Source organism: Cupressus sempervirens, chromosome 3 (genome assembly GCF_028749045.1).
Source record: "Cupressus sempervirens isolate cs-2001-9-10 chromosome 3, ASM2874904v1, whole genome shotgun sequence".
In the NCBI taxonomy this organism is placed as follows: Eukaryota; Viridiplantae; Streptophyta; class Pinopsida; order Cupressales; family Cupressaceae; genus Cupressus; species Cupressus sempervirens.
The window spans coordinates 124228441-124255642 of NC_143120.1; the positions used below are offsets into that span (position 1 = coordinate 124228441).

General features: G+C 35.9%; 1 protein-coding gene across 1 annotated transcript in view; it reads left to right on the plus strand.

Moving 5' to 3' along the window:
• The window catches only part of LOC149565095 (uncharacterized), a 39972-nt gene extending 13604 nt beyond the window's left edge, over positions 1–26368 (plus strand). Inside the window, exons 2-6 of the mRNA XM_089818640.1 lie at positions 24427–24677; positions 24820–25195; positions 25352–25483; positions 25571–25746; positions 26044–26368. Of these exons, the coding sequence (XP_089674766.1) occupies positions 24427–24677; positions 24820–25195; positions 25352–25483; positions 25571–25746; positions 26044–26167 (1059 nt within the window). The 3' untranslated portion in view covers positions 26168–26368. The remainder of the gene's footprint in view (positions 1–24426; positions 24678–24819; positions 25196–25351; positions 25484–25570; positions 25747–26043) is intronic.
• The last annotated feature ends 834 nt before the right edge of the window (positions 26369–27202 follow it).

Sequence of the window (27202 nt, forward strand, 5' to 3'; positions counted from 1 at the left end):
TTTTTTTTCATGCTTAGCCGAATTTTGTGGGGGCCGAAATTTGTGAAAGACAAAATTCTGATTTTTTAGAGGGGCTGCAATTTTTTATATCAGATTTGGGCAATTTTGTTGGGAGAAGAGATACATATGAAAGTTTGATTTTTGCATAGAAGGCAAGTGTTGGATAAGCTTAGAGGCTTTGTTTTCTAATTTGCAAAGGGATTTGTAATTCTTTGATGTCATATCCCGGGTTTCGAAAAGTTGCTGTAAGATTATTAGTTAAGGTGAAAGTCATCATCTAGAGTTGCAAGGAGTGCTTAAGCTGACATCCATTCTTTCGCTCTTTTCTAAGAATTGCACTACTTGGTTCTTCTTGCCTTTTGGTCCACCACTCTACCATCCCGTAATAGGGCGACGAGCATGGAGGATGATAGTGCAAGTAAGAATCCCAAGCGGGCAAACGCTAAGAAAGACAAAGAGGATATGACGCCCAAAACTTCCTTCTTCTCGAAAATGAAGAAAATAACCGATACTAATATCGCTACAGTGGACATGATACGGATGAGGGACAGACTAAAGGAAGGACAATCCCCCTTGGCAAAGAGGATATACAAGAGCGGAATTGTACATGCAGCAGCTTTTCCTCCTACTTTGCCTTGTCCGGAATTGATTATGGAGTGTGCATCCAGATTTGATCTAGACAGTAAATCCATCATTTTTGGCGAAGGGAAGAGAGTGTTGGCCAACATTGGCGAACAAGCAATTGAAGAGACATTTAATATTCCCCAGAGCAAGGGCATGACAGTTGTAATGGTGGATCAGGCGGCCAAATCATTTCAAGGTAACCAAGAGGCCTACTTCTCACATCTAAAGCGGAATTGGATACACGAAGGAAGGAAAGGAGTTAACAAATCAACAAGGCTTACAGTGGCAGATTTCAAGCCGGAATATGGCGATCTCATTGTTCTTCTCAGCCGGATCATGGGCCTAGCTCAAGCTATGCAATTCGAAAACTGGATGTACTTCTTCATTGATGAAATTGAAAATGGAAAAGGAAAATTTGATTGAGCTAGGATCATAAGTGAAAATTTAGAGTTGCAACTTAGAACAGTTCAAAACCAAAGGCAATTCTACATGGGATCCTATCTGTTTTACTTAATTGCTAGATTGTGTGAGAGTCCGGGACTTAGGGCCTTAGGAGAGATTGGTAATGGGCCGGGGCAATATTTGGTGCATGAATGCTATCCGCAGCTTCATTTGCACAATAACAAGGATTACAAGATGTTTTGCGATGCATTCGCCATGAAGACAGTAAAGGTATTACAAGGGGCGCCTGCTAAGAGACTTTCATCGGAAGCAGAAGCAAGGATTAAGAAGTTTGGGAGTTGGTTCATCCAATTCCCGCAATTCACATACATTAGAGTGGCAGGAAGTACAGTTTGTCCCAAGAGGCTTCCAAGATACCCGCCCGACAAGGTAGTTTTGATGGAATTGGTTAGGCAGCTTGAGCACTATGATAGAGTAATGAGGAATGAGGGGAAAACAGGCGTTTCCTTCTCAATTATAATTGGCAATGATAGTTGCCCAAATCGGGCCACCTTTGAGGCTGCGGAAAAGGAATTGGAGTGGTATCATCTAGGATGGTACAGAGCAAGACAAGGATTTGACCCTGTTGGTCTTATCAAGGCATCTCATGGAAGCGAATTTAAGCATGTTCCCACTATAGAGGACTTTTGGGCCAATGCAAAGGATGATTTTCACGTGAGAAAGCTAGCTTTCTCGAGATTGTCGGTGAACATGATGAGAGATATCAGATGGAGAGGCCTTGATATTCCCGATCAATTGGAGGATGATCGTAGTGTGTTGAGAGAAGACTATGAGACAGTAGTTGGAACAGAGTTGAATCCAGTGGATTGGGACGATCATCAGGATCCTTCCTTGGAGGCAGTCACAAGGACAGTAGATTTGCATACCGAGTCGTGGTATAATGCCAAGTTGAGAAAGCTACAAAGACAAAAGGTTCTCCTTACTTATGAGATGATGAAACCGAAGGAAGGTCTAGTAGAATCAATCGGACAGAAGGGTGAAGGAAGTGGCCGGCAATTGGAGACAGTTAGAAATAGCAAGAAGAGGGCTTTGGAGGTAGAGAAAAGCCAAGAACGTTCGGAACCTCCAGCCAAGAGACAGCGGGCAGCACCGTCAAGGGAGAGTATAACTAAGGCTAGAAGCCAAGAGGTCAATTTGAGTGATAAAGGGGCCGCAGTGGAGGTGAGCTCTGATTCGGAATCAAGTGGCTACAGTGAAAGTACGGAGTACTCCCCTCTCTCGGAGAACCAGCAAGGAAATATGGCAGAAACTAGTAGAGAAGAAGATGGGCCGATTGATATTGAAGAGATAAGTCAGGCGTCTAAGACCGTTGGTGATGCTTTGTTGGTCGAACCGAATCCGGATTTGGGGAGATGCACTGCACCACTATGGTTAAGGCAAATGCTTATGCCGAGAGGCGAGGTGGTAATGGCTCACGCAGTTGATGATATACAAGGACTAATAGAAAAGGATGATAGCGAGGACCAAAAACAGATGGCAAATACGGTGGCAAGGGTAATTAGAAGCCACAGTGATGGTCACCGAAGGGTTCAGATTGCTATACCAACAGTCAATAAGGCAGCGGATGAGATTGCAGCCCAGGAGTACGAAATAGTAGAACATAATTTGGGAAGAAATACAGATGATATGGAATGTGAGGAGGTTCAGGAAGGCATAGCATCAATCAGAGAAAGATTGAGGAAGGCAAACGAAAGGATAGTAAAGTTGGAGGCCGAAAACAAATATTGGAGAGATTGCCAGCCAATCCAACAGCTGCATCAGGCAGCCCTTCCTCAAGACAGCGGGAGCAATTCAGAAGAGGTATCAGCTCAGTTACATGAAGTAAGGGGTTGGATTTATGATACAATCCAAGATGGGCGAAATTTCTTGCCCTCCTTCATCTCAACATTCCAGTCATTGGTGACTGTTAGAAACAAATTCAGATTATTTGAAGAGGAATGGAAGAATTTTCTTCCCATCAAGGATTTGGTTATTCCTAGGCTGCAGGCGTTCATTAGGCTACCGGAGGCATATTTGGAAAGAGCCCGGTTGGTTGATGAGAGAGGATTGAGCATAGTTGAATCTTGGTATGTCGCATTGACTACCAGATTCAGAACACTTGAAGAAATTCATGATGAGATTGCACAACACGGCCCAAGCGTCGACACTTCCATTTCGACCATGATGAGCGACGTTGGGGTGGCGCTTGATTTTGAGGGTATTAGAGAGGAGGATGTCAGTGAGACAGGATTTGGATCGAGATTGGATGAGTTAGGCTGCCGTCAAAAGGAAACATCTGAACACCCTTTCCTCACTCAATGCTTTTATTGGGTTTGCAAAGGAATATGAGAAGGATCACGAAAGGATACTACAAGCAGCAAACAGCGTGGCAAAGTCAGCAGAACTCCGAGCGAAGCACACACCTTGTCCTCCTATGGAAGAAGTTAACGAAAGGCTAGCTAAGTTCATTGCCTTAGCTAAAAGAACAAAAGAAAAAGGAAGAATTATATTAGAAGATCATCTTATGTAAGCCCAAGTGGCAACTTTCTCTTTCTTTTAGAATAGGACAAGTGTTTGTTTCTGATTGGCCACCATTTTGGTGCCTTCTCATTGGTTGCCACTTTTGCACTTTTTTCATTGGTCCATTGATGAGGTGGCATCTTCTCATTGGCCGATGGGGTGGCAACCCTAATTAGGGTTTTTGGATCCAATCTGGATCGTCGATCTTGTTTTGATCTCTATCGTCCATTGTATTTTGGACCTCTATATAAGGCCATTGGCTCTCATTTGTAAAGGGGGGGGGTTGGAGAAATTGTTGCGAAAATAATACCAAAGTGCTCTCTTTTTCATTGCATGTTGACTAAGAACATTGGGTGTTATTGCATGTTTTCTACTTCCACATAGTTAAATTTTCTTTTCAAGTTGAAGCAATTTCATTTCAAGTTGTTAGAGTAAGAGTAAAATAAAATGGATTGTTGCATGGTAGCTTTGGTAGATGTTTGATAGGGGTCAACACTAGGCCACTAGCATCCTAGCGGCTGGTTGGGAGGCTTTGTGTGGTGATCTAGTTTACTTTCCTTTGAAGCGTTGCATCTATGGAGGTAGGGCCGCTGGTTAGCCTTCATTAGATTCGATCCCCGTCCATCTGCTAACCTTCCATTCTTAGGAGTAGGAGTAGTTGAGCAGCCAAATTTCATGCTTAGAAGAGGTTAGTTAGAGAAGTAAACCAAAACATCGGCATTCTCACCTTCCATCGCCATTCACCCTACATTGCCATCATCGCGCCATCAACATCATCTAGCATTCACACCGAACCACCATCTCCATTTTCTCACCAAGATCCAAATTTTTCTCAAACAAGAAAACGTAAGGCCGCCTATGTGATTACCAGCAAATCACATTGATAAAACTGAGCGAGTATCCAACGGTGTAAGGAACATTGGAGTTATACTCATGTCCCATGAGAGATAACTATTCAAGAGAGGAATTGTGTATTTGATATTCTGTATCAAGCATCCAATTACTAATATGTTATGTAGTGACACAAAACTCGCATCAACAGAATAGTTATCTTCAGTGGTCCAGATGATTGGACAAATCAAACAAATATATTAGCCAATATGCAACATATGTTCTATCATTATGTATGTGTTATTATATGGTTGTGATTCTCTTGTTTTTATTTAGCAGTGATAATAATATAAAGACAGCAAAGAAATTGTGACAGCAGCGTTGAATATTGCGAGGACAAAGAAATTCATTAAATTCACTACAACAGTGTTGAATATGACTCCCATATTATACATATGATTGCAAAGACATTATACAAAGTATATTAAATCTACATATGCAACAATTTGTGCGTCTTTCATATAATATAGTAATTGTGGAGCCGTTTGATTTGAGGAATAAATTTTGTCTTAAAAATAATTAAAGAAAGGGCCAACTCATGCATATGCTACCAGTGGCAAATCAGAAATGAAATTTCTATTTATGTTCGCGAAGTTCCAAGCCAGCATTGAATTGGTATATCTAATACAAACAAAGCAAATAGTAAGAGCAGGACTAACAGCGGTGATAGTGTATATATACGTATCAGCAACTATTTATAGTTCCAACGATCAAACTAAAGACATTGAACATGCAGAGGCAATATAAAAGCTGCAGCAACATCTATTAGATATAATGACAAAGAAATATGTAACCATTAGATGTAACAACAACGGTTGATATGTCAGTATTAATAATGGAATAGTGGTTCTGAATGAGTACACAAATGAGGTAGTGATAAGACAAAGACTTAGGCAGTGATACTCAACAGTATATATGCTGCAGCATGAAGACTAAGATGGTTCCAGCGTGATTAGAAATGGATAATTTCAGTGATCGTTAAGATTCAAAAGGCATATGTAATCAACAACAAATATGGACAATATGTTTCAAGATTAATGAAGACAAATGTTATTGAGGAGTGTTATCAAAACTATGATCAAATATCTATCAATGACATAATGAAGATAGTAACCGATTAACAGATCAGTGATAACAAAGAAATCCAAAGTATCAAGTGCATATGAAGCATTGAAAATTCTACAGACATAATTAAGAGACATCAACAATAATGAAAAGTATCATGGTTTGATGCTATGACAAACAAAACATATTTATATTCAACGATTATAAAGATTAAAATAAACCACAAAATAATAAAGTAAGAGATTGAAGTTTATTTGTTAAGAGGTGAAAGAGGTGCAATTAATAAAATATTAAATTAAGGATGAAGTATTACTTAAAGAAAGGACATAACTCTTTATCTAGAAAGGTTAGGTTTCTTTATACCATCCATTATAAATAAGGAATGTCTTGTTGGTCAAAAACATGTGAAATGGATCTTTTAAAGTAAGAAGAATAAGGGTGTGAGCAATGGATTAGAAGAATATTTATAATAAGGAGTAAAGTGTTATATGCATATATGTATAACATCAGATTCTCAATCTGATTTATGTATATAAGCATTTATGTATTTAGAGTTAAAAGGCAAGATAATTATGTATGGAGTACATATGTGAAGTTGAAAATAAAATAATTAAAGGCCATTGACAAGAAGGAAAATTACAGATTTGTTGAAGAAAACATAGAGGAGTTAATATTTGTAGATATGAAAATCTAAAGTGGAGAAGAACAGTTGTGCTGAGAAAGTATCCACCATTAGTTGAAGTAAGCAACATTGTGAAGGCAGAAAAATAAGTTTGTGTGTAGTGGGTTGGTGCTCACAAAGACAAGTAGTGGGGGTTGATGCTTGCAATAGATCGGTGCTGCAAAGTGTGTGAGTTGGAGCTTCCAATAAGTCAGTGCTCATAAACATAGGGGTTGGAGCCTATAAAACATTGTAAAAGAACAAGTTTATACATAAAGCAATTATTTGTCGTGGTTTTCTCCCGCTTTGGATTTCCACGTAGATATTGTGTTATTGTGTTCATGTGCATAATTGTTTATTTTAGTATTTGAAGTTATTTTGTGGATAAAATTTATAAATTGTAAAAGTTGTTATTATAATGATTCACCCCTCTAGTATAATCATGTGCTCTTTAATTGGTATCAGAGCCGGTTCCTTCTTTAAAGCCACTTGAAGGTAGATCTACAGAGCACAGATGGTCAAAAGTTGTGAAAACAAGACACCAACTTTTGATGGGACAGACTACACATTCTAGAGTATAATGATGGAAGCTTATCTAATTGCCATTGGATTCGCTGTTTGGCAATCAGTCCTAGATGATTACAGGCCGCCAGCCACACCACCTATAGATACAACTAGAAAGAGAAGATGTGAAGTAATGGTAAAGAAAAACATGCAATCTTGTCGAATCATATTTCACAAAAGTTATGCATTGTAAGCTGCTAGAGAGATATGGGACAAGTTGAAAAATATTCATGAAGTAGACTCCAAACACATCGAAGGGTATTTGAAAGTCTTAAAATGAAGGATGAAGGAAACATAGCCTCTTTTCTTGATCGAATAGATGAAGTTGTGAATTCAATGAAGGCCCTTGGTGAAGATGTGGAGGAGCATCTTGTGGTGGAAAAGATTTTTGAGATCCTTACCAATGAAATTTGGTTCTAAAGTATCTGTAATCCAAGAGAGGAAAGATTTAGATACACTAACAAAAGATGAATTACATGGGATTCTTATTGCTTACGAAATGAGAATTAGGGGCAAAAAAGTTACTAAAGAAATAACATTCAAAACATTCAAGAAAGGAAAGCATAAAAAGAATAGTTCTAGCAAATGCTTGAGTAGCGAGTCAGAGGAATCAGATACTTAATTCAAAAGAAAGTTGAAAATGGGTAATGGAAAGAACAAAGGAAAATTCAAGTGGTTCAATTGTGTAAGAGCGAGATATTTTGCATCAAAATGCCCTCTAAACAACAGTGACTTTAGTGGTGATGAAGAGGAAGAATACACAAAGAAAAAAGGAAAGATGCATGCTAAGCACAATCACAAGAAGAAGAGGTTTCATAACCACAAAAAGAGTTTTTACTCGAAGAAAGAAAGCAACTCATTTTTAAGAGAGTGATGATGAATACCAAAGTGAAGATGTTGATGAGGATGAAAGTGCTGTTGAGGCAAGTAATGAAGATGAAGAAATTGATGAGTCATCTAGCAAGGAAAAAGATGTTGATGACATGGAAGAATTACACTATGCATACAAACATAGTAAGAAACTAAAAGAGGAAGTTACTAAGTATAAGATGCAAATTAAATAAATGAAGACTCAACTAGAAAAATCCAAACAAGTTGAGAATGATGTGAAAAACAATCTAAATGCAAAAGAAGGAGAATGAACCAAATTGAATCAAGAAATTGATAAATTGAAAAATGATCTAGAGGAAAGTAAATTAAATTTATAATAGTCTCAAATTTGAAAAAAGCTCTTAAATTGTAACATATTATTGATTGTCAAAGACCATCCACGAGCAAGATGAGAGTAGGTTATTAAAGAGAGGTAAACAAACAAAATCTTACATTCAAAGGCTTTGTCAAGGAAGGAAGTAATATGGAAGATTCATTCACAAAATGTAAAGAAGATCATATAAACTATGGATATAAACATAGATCTCAACGTAGATTTAATGGATATTGTTATTAATTCAGTTATTTTGGTCACAAGGCAAGAGATTACGGAATGCAAATGAGAAATCCTCATGAATTGAGAAGCATAAATTATAATCCATATTTGAACTATAACACTGCATGTAATAAGTGCAATAAATATGGGCATATAGCAAAACATTGTAGACTTGATGTTGGAGAAACTCATATTGATGAAAAGAGATAGGATACCAAAGATAATCACAAAGGAAGAACCATACAAGTTTGGAGAAGAAAGATATCCAAAGAAGAACACAATATGAGTGCGAGCGCAACTTGCAATTCATATACCTCTTAGATTGTAAGGAGAAGCATGAACTTACGGGGAGATACTTATGAGATTATCCATTAGTCCCTTGAAGTGAGTTGGTGAAGACAAATTGATCTGTTGAAAATTAGAAGATTGACAAGCAATTTGCAAGGGGGACCTTCATGAGGAAGATGCATTAATTAAATAACACTAAAGCATGCAACAACATTGGAGAATCCTTCTTAGGGAAGTACTAGAGAACCTTCAAAGGGGGACCTACATATCCATATGCATATGATGATTGCTTTGTAGATGGAAGGTTGTTAATCGTCCCTTTGCCATTGATGCCAAAGGGGGAGAGATATTGAAAGATGGAGAACCAAAAGAGATAAGAAAGTATTGCCACCAATGGCAAAGGGGGAGATTGATGGATGCAGTGTTATTCATGTCAAAGGACCTCATGAGTATGAACAAAACTATAAGTATTATCAATGTCAAAGGGCTGAACAAAATTGATGTCAAGACACTTAGTTGTTAGATCTCATCATCAATGTCAAAAGAAGAGTGTAGAAAGAAGAATATATGGGCAAAAGAAAGTTTACTGCAAAGGATTCATTTAAGAAAGCACTATGGCAGTCTCGAGTACGTTGACTGAGATTGATAAATATTATTCTTGAATAAGCCCTAGATGGCATATATACATATCTTACTTAAGAGATATATAAATGTGTAAAGTCAGCAATAAGTCAACACTAGAGTTTACGACAAATCAAATATTATGAGCACATAGCAAAAGTGAATAAGCAACAATTCAAGACTTTATATCAATCATCAAAAGCACAACTCAAAGGGGTAGTTATCTTCAATGGTCCAAATTGAAGAGCACACAATTATAGTGAGGGGAGGGTGAGTCAGTATAATAACACTTGCCTTTTTAAAATTTTATTTAAACAATTACCTTAATAACTTCGAATTCTAAAATCAACAGTTATGCACATGAACACAATGACACAAAGATTTTACATGGAAACCCAATGCGGGAGAAATGCTTTTTGTATAAATTTGTTTCTTTACAATGTTTTGTAGGCTCCAACCTACTAGAAGCTCCAACTTTTAAGTTTATGAGCACCGACTCACCAAAAGCTCCAACTCCCACACTTCATAGGTGTTGACCTACTGGAAGCACAACCCTCATTGCTTGTTTTCATGAGCACTGACTCACTGATTCACTGCACACAAACTTCTTTTCCACCTTGTAAATGTTTTTTGCTCAACTGATGATAGACAATTAATTCATCCTCTTCAATCTAATATTTATATCTATATGTAACAAACAAATTTTCTTAACAAAAAAAGAAAAGAATTATCATCTTTCTCTAAGAAAAAATGAGAATAATACTTCAACTAATTCCTAAAACATAACATCTTATAATCCAATTCATGAGATATCAATTAACTAAAATAACGATTAACTAAAGTAACTAATAACTGAAATAATGATCAACTGAAATAACGATTAATTGATATAACTAATAACTGAAATAATGATTAACTAAAATAACGATTAACTGAAATAACCATTTCCTAATCATTCCTTGCAAACAAGTAAAGTAGATTATTGCCATTTTACTATAGTGTAAGAGGAAAACAAAAGCTTAGCAAGGATATAAAAGAACATACTAAAAAAGTAGTTGGTGAGTCTTTAACTGGTTGTACAAGCTTCGACTTTCAAGTAAGAGGAGAAGCATTGACTTACGCTTAACCTCCCAACCTCGGACCGTATCCATAGCTACACAATCTTTTGAAAAGAAAGACCCTCCCTACCTCAGGATTTGGCTTGGGATACTACTAGTCCAGCCACTTGAGCATTTTTGGTGTTTAGAATGTCCACACAGTTATGGACAAACATGTTTGAATAATTGGCACTACTGACATCAAGTGATCTTAAGAAGGCAAACTTGCCTTTAACGACCTTGGCCAAGGTTTTTGGATGGGTTTCTATTACTCGATCACCACTGCTCAACTTGACAACAAGAACAATATAAATGGACATGCATGAGCTATCATATGATTCATTTTTAAAAAATTATATAAGTATGTTATAACTAATTTTGTTTTCATCTTATTGCAAATTTCTCTCACCTCTTCACCCTTTTCCTTGGCCATACAGTTGGGTGAGTCCCAAGTGTTTATAATCTTAGAATATCCACTCTTTTGATAAGCCCTAGCAGGGGTTGGAACATTGCAATTTTCAGTATATCAAATAACAGAGAGTGATCTTAATAAGATCGCAAGGATATACATTCTGATATACTACAGTAAAACAAAGTTGTGTATACTTATCATGTACAATTGGTCTTGACTCAACAAGGAAAGATTAGACTCATTGATAGCACAATACAAAATTTCATGGACGTACTTCCTTCTGCTATAGTTACAAATACAGGAATAAAAGAATGAATATGTATCATTCAAAAAGGAAGATGATCACTTAACCTAGTCTGATTTAATGGAAATGTGAGCCTTGGCTTGATGTGAAACAACCGGTTCCTTCATAGAAGCAATCCACATGCAATTTCCAAAATAATTATGATTTTTGACCTTCGACAGGGGGTAGAATATGAAAGAAGTAACGTAGAAAATGCAGAGGTAAATCGTGTGGAGAACAATATTATGTCATAGCTACTCTTGGCTTCCAAATATAGAGTCATTCGATATATCAAAGGCTTTCAAGAAGCCGTAACTCTTAAAGAGTTAAAAGATTTGTCTTCTTATAACACCAATATCCTATGCCAAGTGTACATTTTGGCCTCTTATAAAGAAATGGATAAATATGGAAAAGAACTTGAAGGTTATAAAACAAAGGATAATTTATAACATATTTATCTACTTGCACATAAATGTATTTTATTAAGATGACATCATATTATATATTTTATCCAAGGTCATATCTTTTAAATAAGTATATCTAAATACATGCTTCATTTGGAAGATTATTTTATCTTCTTGTACACGTATTTAAATGTATGTATTAATCAAATAGAATCCTGTATAAAAATAATGCTATGGTGTCACCTTTATTTCTATATCTATGTGTACGTACATAAATATGTATTATAATGAAGTGATAGAAATGTCAACCATAAGTCGTTATAGGTATGTATTTTAATTAAGTTAAAATCATTAATGTTTTTAATGTTTATCTAATAGCTCATGTGTGTCCAAATGATTGTACCCTACTATACAAGTGGCTATGTCCTTACCAAGATAGTTAGAGGTCATACCTATCGATTAGATAAATGGACTAACGTAATACCCCATTCTGTAGGTCCCGTTAAACAATGCTTCTCCCCTTCATCTGCTCTTGTACTCACCTGTGCAACAATTTTCCACAATATTACCAATTTCCATGATAAATGCACAATAACATTTAACATTGATGTTTAACAAGGAATTTAGTTAATAGCCATAATTCCGAGATCAAGCAACTGCTAACAATTATCATCATCATATGACAAATAACGGATAACGACCATCCCCGTTAAAAGTTAAACCATTTCATAGGATACAACCATTATATTTAACTACCCTTTTCACATGAATAGAAAAGTAAACCATTCAACTCAACGGCTATAATAATTTAAATTAGGTCAAAATTTGGGATGTAACACTACATAGCTTCTCATGCACCTCTGTTATTTATTGTCTCATTTAATATTTTGAAATAACCCTCTTTTATTCTTTTATCCAATGCTTTGAATATAATACACAAATATATTAGATTAATATATGCATATATTTTATATATTCTGTACTGTTCTTTTACAGCCCATTCATATGCTCTTCATTTTTGAATTTTATTTTATGTACCACTATTTTTGGTTTAACTATGAATCCTATTATTTTCAAGCTTCAGATGTTGCCGTGTACGGTTGCCGTTCGATTTTTATCAGAGTTTTTGTAATGTTCCATTCTAGAGTTTCCTTATGAAGTCCTGTAGTATGCTTTAGGTAGTTTTGTCGTGCTTAAGGTAGTGTGGTTGTGTGCTCCAGGTAGTACTCCATCAATGCTTCGAGTGACCAGTGCTTCAGGTCCGTGCTTTAGGTAGTTCTCCCTAAGTGCTTCAGGTGGCCAATGCTTTAGGTCAGTGTTTCAGGTAGTTCTCCCTTAGTGCTTCAGGTGGCAGTGCTTCAGGTAGTTCTTTCTCAGTGCTTAGGGTGGCTAGTGCTTTGGGTAGCACGGTATTATCTTGATGGTCGTACGATAGAGCGTATGGCCGTATGGTGTAGGCTTGAAGGTGGTATGATGTTCACTTGAATGGTCATACGATAGTGTAAGTGATCGTACGGTGGATGCTTGAAGCATGTATGGTTCTCCCTTGGAGGCCATACGGTGGTGTGGTGGCTGTACGGTGGAATACCACTATGGCTGTACGGGATGGAGGTGCAATGGCTATATGGTGTGGGGAGAAGACAAGCCGTACGATATGATAGCAGCAGTACAGTTACGGAGTTGTCCAAGTCGTACGGTTGCAATATGGAAGATGCACTTCGTGATTTGGGGGGTGGATGGTGTACGAATAGAGGAGGAATGCTAAGTTATGCAACCATAAATTTATAGATCCAAATCCATCAATAAACCAAACAAGAATGGAGATTGAACACGAATATCCTTCAATTAATATTTGCAATAAGATGGTGCTCTTATTTGCTAGATTCGAGCGAAGTATTACATGCAACGAAATAGGGTGAGGGTTGAATCCCATTGAAATTGAACAAGCCAAGAAGGGAAGATCTTTCACTTCCGAAATGGCGAAGAACAGAGAATCTCTACGGAAATTCGCAGTACAAAATAAATAATTAGAATGCATATCTACGACTACCTACAAGCCATGCTTAAATACCTGTCGGGGAAAACCTTTCTGAGGGTGTACAAAGATAGCCAATGACAACACTGACCAATGGAAACTAAAATAAAAATAGGTCTGAGATATATTAAATCAATCGGAACCACAAATACAAATATTAACTTGGGCGTCATATTAATTAAATAAAGTAACTAATTAGAGGTCCTTACATTATTTAAATTCTGGGACCAGTTAATTAATTAATTAAATTAAAAAAAAGTACATTAAAATTTGTGGACATGACAGTTTTAGACATTGCAATCTGACTGGATACACATATTGATTGCTCAATATCTGACGGGATTACTGTTCCCATTTGTTTCAATTTTTCTGTTTGCATGCAAAATTGCTCGCGATGCCGTGCATCTTCCTTAGTGGACTATATATACATTGATCGATATTTGCTGAGGAAGGCTCGACTAGAATTCAAACTTCCATATCTGACTTGACTTCTTCATTCTTTGACCATATTAATTATTGCATGTGTCATTTCTATCGCTGTTTCAGATTTATGTCATCACAATAAATAATTCGTTATTTATATGATCAAGTTGCTTTATATTATGGATTGCTGTCATTAACATATATTTTGCAGGCATGATATTCTTGCACAACGCTGTCTTATATTTGTATCTCTGTCATATTTTATTTGCTGACATGGACTTTATATCCAAACTGTTCAATATCGTATATTCCATTTTTACTTAAATGCAACTTTAGTGTATTGTGACGAATCATTGTCGCTAATACACATTTTTATCGGGCCTTGATATATTATCTCTCTTGGTTCTTTTACATTGTCTTGTTGTTTCTATAGTGGAGTATCTGTTGCCTCTGTGTATTGTGGTTCGTTCTGACTTATCGCTGCTGTATGTCTTTCTTCATTTTTTAACAGGCACACTGTATCATTATACGTTGTTGCCATGTATTTATGTGTCTGTATTTTCAGATTGATATATCTCTTTATAATATCATTTTAAATTTAATCTCTAATCGATACAGTCACTGTATAATGTACAAATTCAGTATTCTGTGCTCACATATCTGTTCATATAAACTTCTTATAAATTTGGAATAAAACATTTCTCTATTCTTCTTGTAGTCTGATCATAATTCCCTTTTATTGCGGTGAAACACGGGGACTCGAACCCCTTCCCAAACCTCAAAGTACATGTCCTCGAGACGTCCTTGCACTGGGTACTTGGAGTACCCGAGTACCCCTACCTCCGCCTTTTCGCAACCATGCTGCCGATGGGTACTTGAATTTCTATTTGAATTTTACTATTGGGTATGTACTATGTTACTATGTCATATGTTCAACTGTTCTTGTTCGTGTTGCAATTTTTCTATGTTAATGTATATTAATATGGTATGTTATATTGAAACATCATTTCATAACTAGTATTTCAAGTTCTATATTTATATTATATAACACCCCCTCCCTACCCCATCCTCACCTCACTGTTATCCCCCTGCTGTCCCAAAATTGAGGCCTGTTGTCCCCCTATCCCAAAAACTTGTCCTGATGTCCTAGTGTCTTGATGTACCCCAGGACTGGTGTTACATTGTTATATTGGCAACTTATTTTTCACTTCAAACATCTTTATTATAATGACATGTATTTTTTCTTACTCACCCTCTTTTCAATGTTAGATGATAACGTTTGTTTCTTCAATACTGTTATTTCTTGTTTTATTAATTATACCTTCAATATAAAACCTGTTCATTATGATATGTTTGCCCCTTTGACATTGATGATGATTATAGTTTTTTATTCATCCTTTGACATCAATGAAAATACTTTCATCAATCTCCCTATGACATTGATGGTAATACTTTCTCATCTCTTCTGTTTTTTCTTTCAAACTCTCCCCCTCAACATCAATGGCAAAGAGATGACTATCAAGCTTCCACCTGCAAACTAGTCATCAAATGCATAGCTCCTCTATTGAGGGTTCTGTACTACTTCCCCTAAGAAGGATTCTTCAATGCTCTTTCATGCTCTAGTGCTGCCATTAATACATCTGCCTCTTTGAAGATTCCTCTTGCAAACTTTGACATCAAAACAATCAACTTTTAGTCTTCTTAATCTTTAAAAAATCAACTTGTCTTGACTATCTCACTCTTTTCTCCAAGGGACTAATGAATACTCTCAAGTATCTCCCCTCGAGTTCATGTATCTCCTCACAACTAGGAGGTGTATGATCTGCAAGTTGCACTTGCATTAGTTTCTCCTTCTCCTTGAGTTATCTTCCTTCTCTACTCTTTTATGATTATTCCTTTGTGACTGTCCTGTCTCTTGTCATCTTTATTAGTTTTTCCATCATTAAGTCTGCAATTTTTTGCTATATGGCCAAAGTTATTGCACTTATAGCATACAATGTTATAGTTCAAATATGGATTATAATTTTTGCCTATCCATTCATGAGGATTTCTCATTTGTGTTATGCATTCCATATGGATCGGGCTGATTGGTTATGTCAGTTATGTACTCTGATGGAGGTTGAGACTGAGATTCACTTCATATTTTGTTGTCCTGTTTACTATGAGATCAGATTGAGATTTTATTGTCTTTTCAGAGATTGTTCTTCTTTCTTGATGTTCTTCAGCTATATTGATCAGCGGTGTCTTGCACTTTATCTTCAGGAGGCCATCCATCTTCGAGAGAATACCCTGTAGTCCTTTCCTCAGGGACATACTTTTGATCAGCTCATTACCACCTTTTTCTCTCCCTTGTCTCCTCCATGGGGTTTGAAAAGGCCTTCCACTACTTCTCATTCCAGATTAGTCAGACATTGTACCAGTCGCTCCAGGCAGCAACAGTCCTATAGTAGTTCTTCATGGCATCCGAAGGCTATGGATCGTCCATGGATGTACCTCTCTATTACTGATTTCTTTTTGGCAAGGAAGGACCTTTAGTCCTTACCTTGTCTTCCTTCTTGTTTATCTCTTGCTTTGTTTCTTCTCAGTTATCGTTTGGTGCCTCTGCCTTGGCTGGCTCTTTGTTTGTATGCTGAGTCCCATAAACCGTGTTGGGTTTTTGTGGACATTAATACTATTATCTTATCTTATCTCTTGCCTTGTGACCAAAATAGTTGCATGAGAAATAATATCCACAAAAGCTAAGTTCATATCTATGTTTATATCCTTGCTTTCCATAATCCTTTTGAAGTTCTTCTCCTACAGATTTCATGAATGAATTTGCCATACTATTACTTGACAACGGCTTTGAATGTATGATCTTGATTGTTTGCTTCTCCTTCATAACCTACACCTATCTTGCTTGAGATGTTCTTTTACTATCAATAATTATTAGAATTTCATAGCTCCTTTCAAATATGAGATTGTCATTCATTTTGATTTTACTCTCCTTCGGGTCAAAATTTTAATTTATTGACTTAATTTGGTAAACTCTTCTTTTGCATATAGATTGTTTTTCACATTATTCTCAACTTGTTTAAATTCTTCTAGTTGAGTTTTCATTTCTAAAAATTTGCATCTTGTACTTGGTAACTTTCTTGTTTAGTTTCTTATTTTGTTTGTATGCATAATGTAACTCTTCCATTACATCTACATCTTCTTCCTCATTAGATGACTCTGTTAGAAATAGGGAATATTGAGGGGCGTGGGGGCAGGGGCGGGGGGGGGCGTAGGGGCAGGGGGTATTAGTATTTCACAAGTAACACAATGCAACTCATAACACCATTATTCATTAACTAGGGAAACCTCGGGTGGGGATGGTACCTGCAAAATGATCCACTAATTCAAAATATCTTGTGAAAGATACTGACCCTATTAGGAGTCTATTACATTCGTATAGTGTCTCTGCCTTCGTTAGAGGACTAGGTTTTGTTAGAATCCTCAACCTTGTTAGGAGTTGGTATTACAATTACAAAATATATGCAAGATGAGCCCACTGTTCAAACATGCATTTGCAAAGATACTTTGTGTACACAAAAGGACCAGTTACAAAAACCTTTTGACAATGCTGATATCTAAAGTATTTGATTCGTCCTTTGTAGCTCTCTGTACACAACTTCACATATACTGTCCTTTCACTACTCTAACATAAAGTTGCATCATATAGCAAATATATTTCAATGTCCAAAGACATCACACAACTTCGCATAACCAAAAGTTTCTTTATGCCTTGTTGTTCTGTCCTGTTGGCCTTCATGTCTTTACACGTGTCCCAAAACACAAAATTAACTTTTGCTAATTTATCACTTTTACATCTTTTACATCATCACTTTGGTATTTATCATTGCTCTCTTGTGACGAGCTGCTTTCTTTCTTTGAGTAAAAATTCTTTTTGTGGTTGTGAAACTTCTTCTTATGATTGTGCTTAGCATGCTTCTTTCCTTTCTTCTTTTTATATTCTTCCTCTTTATTATCACTAGAATCACTGTTATTTAGAGGACATCTTGATGCATCATGTCCCACTTTTCCACAATTGAAACATTTGAATTTTCCTTTGTTCTTTCCATTACCTTTTCCAACTTTCTTTTGAAGTATCCCTTTGTTTCATCTGATTCACTACTTGAGCTATTGCTGAAACCATTCTTTGTATACTTCCCTTTCTTGAATGCTTTAAATGCTATTTCCTTTGTACATTTTTCACCTACGATTCTCATTTCATAAGCGGTAAGGATCCCTTGTAATTCATCTTTTGTCAATGTGTCTAAATCTTTTCTTTCTTCGATTACAAGTACTTTAGAATTAAATTTCATAGGTAATGATCTTAAAATCTTTTCTACTACAAGTTGTTCCTTCACTTCTTCACCAGCGGCTTTCATTGAATTGACTTCTTCATCTACACGATAAAGAAAAGAGGCTATGTCTTCATCATCCTTCATTTTAAGGCATTCAAATATGCTTAAATGAGTTTGTAGTTTGTAGTGCATAACTTTTACAAATTTTGAATCGACAAGATTGTATGTTTTTCGTTAGCATTATTTTCACATCTTCTTTGTTTGATTGTATATCCGTTGGTGGTGTTGCTGCTGGTTTGTAACCATTTAGCATTGATTGCCAAACATTGAATCCAGTATTAGTTAGATAAGCTTCAATTTTTATACTCCAATAAGCATAATTCACCCCATCAAAAGCTGGTGTCTTGTTTTGAAAACTTTCGGCCATTTGTGCTCTTTAGATCTACCTTCAAGCGGTTAGGCTTTAAAGAAGGAATTGACTTTGATACCAATTGAAGAGCACACAATTATACTAAGAGAGAGCATGAATCAATATATTCGCACTTTTGTATTTTAAAACTTTTTATATAAACAATTACCTTAATAACTTTAAATTCTGAAATCAACAATTATGCACATGAACACAATGACGCAAAGATGTGGAAACCCAATGTGTGAAAAAACACGACAAATAAATGCTTTTTATATAAACTTATTCCTTTAAAATGTCTTGTAGGCTCCAACCCCTAAGTTTATGAGCACCAACTCATTGGAAGCTCCTACTCCCGCACTTTGCACGCACTGAGCTATTGGAAGCATCCACCCCAATTGCTCGTCTTCATGAGCACCGACCCACTGCACACAAACTTCTTTTCCACCTTGTAAATATTTCTCGCTCAACTGATTATGGACAATTATTTCATCCTCTTGAATCTGATATTTATATCTATATAACTTGTCGTTCACCTCAGTTATTTATTATCTCATTTAATATTCTGAAATAGCCGTCTTTTTCTTCCATCCAATGCTTTGAATACAATACACAAATATATTAGATTAATACATACATATATTTTATATATTCTGTACTGATCTTTTACAGCCCACTCATATACTCTTTCATTTTTGAATTTTACTTTATGTACCACTATTCTCATTGCTCTTTTCCTTCCATTCACTTCTGACTTCTAACCTCTTACTTCTTTGTACTCCACTGACATTTATTTTACAAATGACTCATTCATCTCATATATTTGACTCACATTAGAACGTAACTTTTCATGTCAAAAGTTGTATGTTTTCAGAAATAAATTATATACTCTCTAATCATAATCATACAAGGTAATGCCAATTTTTTGCCTTTGACAAATACTTGCCATTAACATTTAATCATATCAAAAGGTTAATATTATTTGACTTTAGGAGGTATCGATGCATTATATGGTTTGACTATGAATCCTATTATCTTCAAACTTCAGATGCCGCTGTGTAGGTTTGCCATTTGATTTTTATCAGATTTTTAGACATTACAATTTGACTGGATACACACATTGATTGCTCAATATTTGATGGGATTACTGTTCCCATTGTTTTTAATTATTTTGTTTGTGCGTAAAACTGCTCCTGATGCTGTGTATCTTCCTTACTGGGCTATATATACATTGATATTTTCTGGTGAAGGCTCGACTAGAATTCAAACTTCCATATCTCACCCGACTCCTACATTTTTTGACACTATTAATTATAATATGTATCATTTATAATGCTGTTTCAGATTTATGTCATCACAACAAATAAGTCGTTGCTTATATGATCAAGTTGCATTGTAGTATGGATTGCTGTTATTAACATCTGTTTTGTATGCACAATATTCTTGCATAACGCTAAGTCTTATATTTGTATCCCTGCCATTTTTTTCTTTGCTGACATGGACTCCATATCCAATCTGTTCAACAGCATCGTATATTCCATCTTTACTTCAATACAACTTCAATGTATTGTGACGAATCATTGTCGCTAATACATATTTTTATCGGGCCTTGATATTTTATCGCAGCAGGTTCTTGTACATTGCCTTGTTTCTATAGTGGGGTATCTGTTGCCTCTGTGTAGTGGTTTGTTCTGACTTATTGCTGCTGTATGTCATTCTTCATTTTTTAACAGGCACACTATATCGTTAGATGTTGTTGCCATGTATTTATGTGTCTGTGTGTTTTCGGATTAATGTATGTCTCTTTATAATATCATATTAATTTAGTCTCCAATCGATACAATCACTGTATAATGTACAAATTCAGTATTCTGTGCTCACATATCTGTTCATATAAGCCTTTATAAATTTGGAATAAACTTCTCTTTATTCTTCTTGTAGTCTGATCATAATTCCCTTATATCGGCAACTCATTTTTCACTTCAAACATCTTTATTATAATAATATGTATCTTTTCTTACTCACCCTCTTTTCAATGTCAGATGATAATGTTTGTTTCTTCAATACTGTTATTTCTTCTTTTATAAATCATACCTTCAATATTAAACTTGTTCATCATGACATGTTTGTCCCTTTGACATTGATGATGCTTATAGTTTTGTTCATCCTTTGACATCAGCGACAAAACTTTCATCAATCTCTCTCTTTGTCGGTCATAACTCCTGGAATCTTTTCAAGCATACAATATCTTCCACCCAAGCATTCTCTTGTTTGTTTGAATTGGAAGAAATTAACTCACGAATTGGACAACCTTTATATAATTTGTGTCATGAAGAAACTTGTGCCAATACAAATGTTGAATCTGGTTTTTGAATTTCACCTTCTTTGGAATTACTTGTAAGAACATGTTCCTCTGAAAACAAAGGACCAAGATAGACACTTTCATCATTATGGAAATTATCATCCAAAGCTTTGAAACACGAATTTGAGATACAGATATTATGATTTAATTTCATTTGACTCCGCTAAATCTCTGCTACAATTTTGCTCTTCATTGTAATATGTCTCATCTGATGAATTGGAATGATAAGGCATCAAATACTTACATGCATCTCCAGTAGTTTCCAAAAATATATCTTTATAATGAAAAGATTTAAAAGTTGGACAATTGATTGCCTCCCTTATTCAACAAACACAAATTCCTCATATTCAGGTTTCATTGATGACATTGAATGGTAACCTGACAACTAATCTTCTTTCGCTTGGGGGTTTGGGGCTGATCTTTAAGCTTTCTTTCAACCGTACCACTAATTGCAAGTCTATCAATATCCTCGAATATGAGTATCTCCATTTCTGAAGGAAAAGAAGATATCCTCAAGGGTTCATTTGTGATTGCTTCTTCATCAAGTACGTTTACAAGGTTTTCCAATAGCTACTCAGAATATGATTTCATCGACAAAAGTTTCTCAAATTTCATCATCTTAAGTATTGAGATACCAACTAGGAAGAAAAAATACATGGCATTGACCTTTTCTTTGTCATTACTTTTAAGTTGGGGCTGCATATAGGTACTAAAAACACTGGATAACTCTTAGGTTGCATGGTTACGTGTACCCATACCCTTGGGACAAGTACTGGGTACACGTACTCCAAGTACCGGGTACTCAGTGGAGAGCATCATAGCTAAGGATCTTGATTAAGATTTCTGATTTTTGTTTCAGTTTTTTGTTTGCATATCGATTTCTTGTTTGTCAAGCTTAATTCAATATGTGACTAGTTTGAAAATTTGATAAAATATTAATTAGCAGTAAATGTTATCACTGTTCAAGTCAGAAGTTTATCAGTTGCAATATGATGCAGAGCAAATATGGGGCTTAGGGTTTTCTAACCAATTGTATGTTTCAGACTTCAAAATTGCCCAAACCCACAACACTTTCTTAAACAACTATTGGCTTAATGTGATCAAACAATGAACTCAATTTTCAAAGAGACAAACAATGGTCCTACGGGTTTCTACTAACCCAATCCAATGTAAACAACTTTCAAAGTTACAAATGCCTATCTCCTAGGTAAAGCACAATTGCTGTCCTATTAGGCCTAGTGGGCAATTAGGCCTCCAGTGACTGTCATTAATGTTTTTCTCAGAAACTTTCCAAAACATTCCCAAAAGAAACTTCAGATCCAGACATTCATTTGGCTTCTTAACAACATATCAGAAACTTGGCATAGGTTACTTTGGACCAACTTTCCTAACCTACCAACGGTGACAGTTTTTAGGCCAAAATAAGCCCCCTCCTTTACAAAGGAACTCTATCATAGACCTAACACCCAACCTTGCAACCTTGCACAGAGTGTTATTATGGTTCCAATTAGAGGAATATGATGTCAATTTGACTCTGAAGGATTTCTACATATAAAAGCCCCAATTTGTCCTCACAAAACCCTCAAAATCTAGGGCTTTCTCAATCGTCCTTCCAAACACTATTTTAACCCAACAGTAGGCGGTTCACCTTCCCCTTATCATTCTCCTACTGTTTCCATCATAAAAACATGCCCTCATGAAGGCCAAATTCTTACTGCAATACTCTTGCACCAATTTAGTGTTCCTTTCAACTATTCATATGATCACCAAACTTCAACACTTATCTGCACTTTTTGGGGTAGTTTCATATTATACATGTTAATTCATGACCATCCCATGAGAAACAGAGAAAGGACATTCATGGAATGGCCATTTGAGCCTTGTATGTATTCAAACTGTCAAACTTAGCAGCAAATGAAAGGAAATGCTTTCAAAGTATTCTTATATCATGCACAATGCTTCTAGGGATACCTTCTGGTATCCCTCAATCATTCGAAGTTCATAAGAAGCAAATGAGCAATCAAACTCACAAGGAGAAATGCAGAAATCAATTGTTTTATTGCTTTAGAACCCCACAGTCCGTACAATGCTGCTGTATCCATACACCCCCTGATTCTCTTATGCTTTGACCAGGCTATATCGGGTGTATTCCAACCGACCCAACAAAGTTGGTTGCAAATCATCACAAATTCGTTACAGGCCTTAAACATGTTTTCCCTCTAAAATAAACTAACCATTAGAATTAATTTTTTTTGAATTTCTAAATCTTATTTAATTGCTCTATTTGCATCCTAACTTATTTAACTTTTAAATCTTATTTCTCCTAGGATCTATCTAACTCACCTAGGGCCTTACTAGCCTATCTTGATCCCTCTTAGGCATTATTGGCCCCCCATACAACAATTAGGTTCCAAGGTCTTTATTAGGACCTTTAGGTCTTTTGATTTTTACATTCAATTCATGATTACAAATGGCCATAATTAGTCTTAAAACATCCCAATTGGCTTTTCTTGATACTCTTCCACCCTCCAAGGTGTCTTGGGTCTTCATGTGATAATTGGCTTGCTTAGGTGCCCCTGCACCATCTTCTTGTTCATGTTTAAAGTCTGCCTTCTCTGTTATGCATTTAAACATTTATCATATATTATTATTACAAACATATTGCAAATCTGAAACTGAAAACAATACATTACATCTGCAAACTTCATCACTGTTCTTGTTTTTAAAAACCATTGTCATGACTCGTATTTCCAGATTTTCTATAAATATTAAACTATATCTAAAAAAATGTTTGACGTACCCAAGTACCCCCATCCTCTGGTTTGAAGAATAGACGTGCCAGTACCGGTACCCCAAGTTCCCAAGTTCCCCTGTCCCCATACAACTTTAGTTTTAAGTTTTCTACAACTCATGTAGAAAGTATTGTGTAGGAGGTAGTTTCTAAAATTGCAACATAACTGTCTTTAGATGTGGAAAATGATTTTTGATCTCGGATGATTCATTTTGACATTTTTTGCAATACCAAGTTTTGCCTTTTATCTGCTGATGATTTTTTTTGCAGCATGAAGTTCAATGAACTTCTGTATTAGAATTTTGTATAGATATCTCTCTATAATGCCCACGTACTGAGACATCTTATATTTCACATTTCTAAAAATGAGACTATAAAATGGAGAGCTTGCACAATCTTTTGCTTAATTCATTGTACAAGGCAGGGATACTCTGATCTGGTTGGAAATGCTTGAAAAAAAACCCTTTTTCAGACATACATGTTTATTTGTGGCTCAGCAGCTGTACCTGCTGCCTTTAGCTGCCTTGGCTGTATTTAGTTGTTTACTTGAAATTAATGTGCTATTCTTTGGAGTAAAGCTCATCAGTACAATTCATGCTTTGTCTACATTGCAATAAAAATGATGGGCTTAGAAAAGGGCTAAAAATTTATGTTTCAAGATTGCTATGGCATATGTATACCTCATTGTTAATAAATGAATGTAAGTACTGCCATCTGAAATTCATTATTTTGCAACTGCATTGTTTCTAACCTCATTTGAATTTGAAAACATGCTGTACAGGTGACCCATTCAGTAAATGGTATGAAGACACTACACTATTTTCTTTTCAGTGTTTGTGGCATTGAGGCTGATTGGAAGCTACAAGATGTATTAGAAGAGCAAATCCAAACAATTAAAACTATGGTTGGAGCAAAGGACCATGTTATTTGTGCATTATCAGGTGGTGTTGACTCTACAGTTGCTGCAACTCTTGTGCATAAAGCAATTGGAGATAGGCTTCATTGTGTTTTTGTTGACAATGGGCTTCTGAGGTGAGAAACTTGAATTATGTATATATTTTTAAAGAGAAAACTAGGTTAGAAGAACAGGATTTCTCATTTTTGTCTTGTGAAATACTTGAATGTGACCAGTGATTAAGGTTCCCAATGACATTGATTCCTGGTATTCTGTCAGGTATAAGGAAAAAGAAAGAGTTTTGGCCACATTTCAAAGTGAGCTTCATTTGCCTGTGACTTGTGTTGATGCAGCGAGTCAATTTCTTTGTAAGCTGAAAGGTGTAACTGATCCTGAAAGAAAGCGAAAAATCATTGGAGGGGAATTCATCCACATCTTCGATGAGTTCTCTTCAAATCTAGAAAACAAACTGGGGCAAAGGCCTAAATATTTGGTCCAGGGTACTCTTTATCCAGATGTAATTGAGTCATGTCCACCACCAGGGAGTGGGAGAAACCACTCCCACACAATCAAGAGCCATCATAATGTTGGGGGGCTTCCAGAGGAAATGAAATTGGAACTCATTGAGCCACTTAGGTGGCTTTTCAAAGACGAGGTTTATTTACTTTACTATTAGTATTATTTCTATCATGTTTATTTGTTTGATACTCTTCATTTTGGCAATGTCACTGTTTTTTCTAATATGCTTTCAACTGTACTTTATTTTGTTACTATGACCTTGGATTCACGAGTATTATAAGATATTTTTCAGGTACGCAAGCTCGGAGAACTTTTGAATGTTCCTCAATCTTTTCTTAAGCGCCATCCATTCCCTGGTCCTGGTTTAGCTGTACGAATTTTGGGGGATGTCACTCAGGGAAATGCTCTGGAAACATTACGCCAGGTACACATACATGAATAATGTAAATGCACCATATACTGTTGTCAGAGAGTTGCCTAAAATTCTGATTGTATAATACTCCTTTCGCAGGTTGATGAGATATTCATCAATGCAATCAAAGATGCAGGACTATATGATTCAATTTGGCAAGCATTTGCTGTTTTCTTGCCGGTGAGGAGTGTTGGCGTGCAAGGTGATCAAAGAACGCATTCTCACGTTGTTGCATTGAGAGCCATAACTAGTGAAGATGGAATGACTGCAGATTGGTGTGTTTGTCCTTCCAATTTCTCTACCATTTCTCTCTGGGCTTATATGATCATTAATCTTTTTTTGCTTTTGTAATGCTAAATGAGTTCTTACAGTTGCAAGGAAACATTTTATCTGTCCAGGGTTTAGAACCACTATAATTATGACTACAAAATGATAAATTGTAGAACTAGGAGCAAGTGTGCTTTATCATGAATCTGGACTTGCTTTCAGTGTTTCTGTACCTTGTTTTGTAAGTGTTTGTTAGAATGGTTAATTTGCTCAGGTTAACTTGCATATTATTATTTGAGTTACAGGTACCAATTTGACCCAAAGTTCCTCGCTGAAGTTTCTGCAAAGATTTGCAATAGTGTTCGGGGAGTTAATCGAGTTATATATGACATAACCTCAAAACCTCCATCCACTGTAGAGTGGGAATAATTAATGTAAAGCACTAATTGCGTTGAGCTGCCTCTGGATTTGTTGCTTATTATTCTGTCTATGTTGTTTGCATATCTTTCAGGTACAAAAGTTTTGCAGGAAAACAATTTCAATTATTTACCATGAGCTCTATACAGCTCCATTTTTTTAGCAAATTGTAATATATTTGATTTCTTCAAGGAGTAATTTATTATTTTCTGATACGATGAACCAGAATAAGTCCATTTAACCTTTTTAATTGTTTTTATAGAAACTTTTGCATTAATGCATGACCGGACACAAGTTGAGTATGATAAGCTTTGAGTTACATGTGATGTTTGTGCTTTATAGTGGCTTGCTGGGCATAGCATGCCTCTTTTTAAAAAAATGCCTTGCTGGTGTTGTGACAGTTGGCAATACTTTCCTATAGATGATAATGTTGCTATGCCTGGCATCATGTTGTAGGTGCTCCACTGGAAGCCTGTGATCAAGTTCTAAAATTTGATGTAGAATATCATTGGCATGGTAAGATAGCCTAGAAGAAAACAAGAGAGTCTCTAAATTTTGATGAAATGCATGACACATGTACAATGCTCTTGGCTTTCTTAATAAATGAGATAAAGTTTCTTTTGTGCTCGATTGTGAGTCTACTTGGAACAATATATTCAAAGTAATTTTGCAAATTTTCTCGTTCATGGTAGGTTATAAAAGGCCCTGTGAAGGGGAAAGACATTCCACTAACCAAATGCAAGAATTCTGGTGGAAGAAAATCAAAGGTAAGGATTTATGTTTTGTATTTTTGACGGGAGCCTTGGGTTATATAAATTCTTTAATTCATGGAATACTCTTAACACCTACTCATGATAGGCCTATAATTTGTTAGCTGATAGGCTATTTTTTGGAGAAAACCTCTCGACCCGAGTCATGTCTCATGATAGGATAATTAAAAAATTAGAGAAAAACAACAATAAATACATATCCGATGAATTTGGTTGAGGGAATAGATGTTTGGATAGGGTCCTGTATGCAATGTGCCAACCCAACCACAACTGGCAT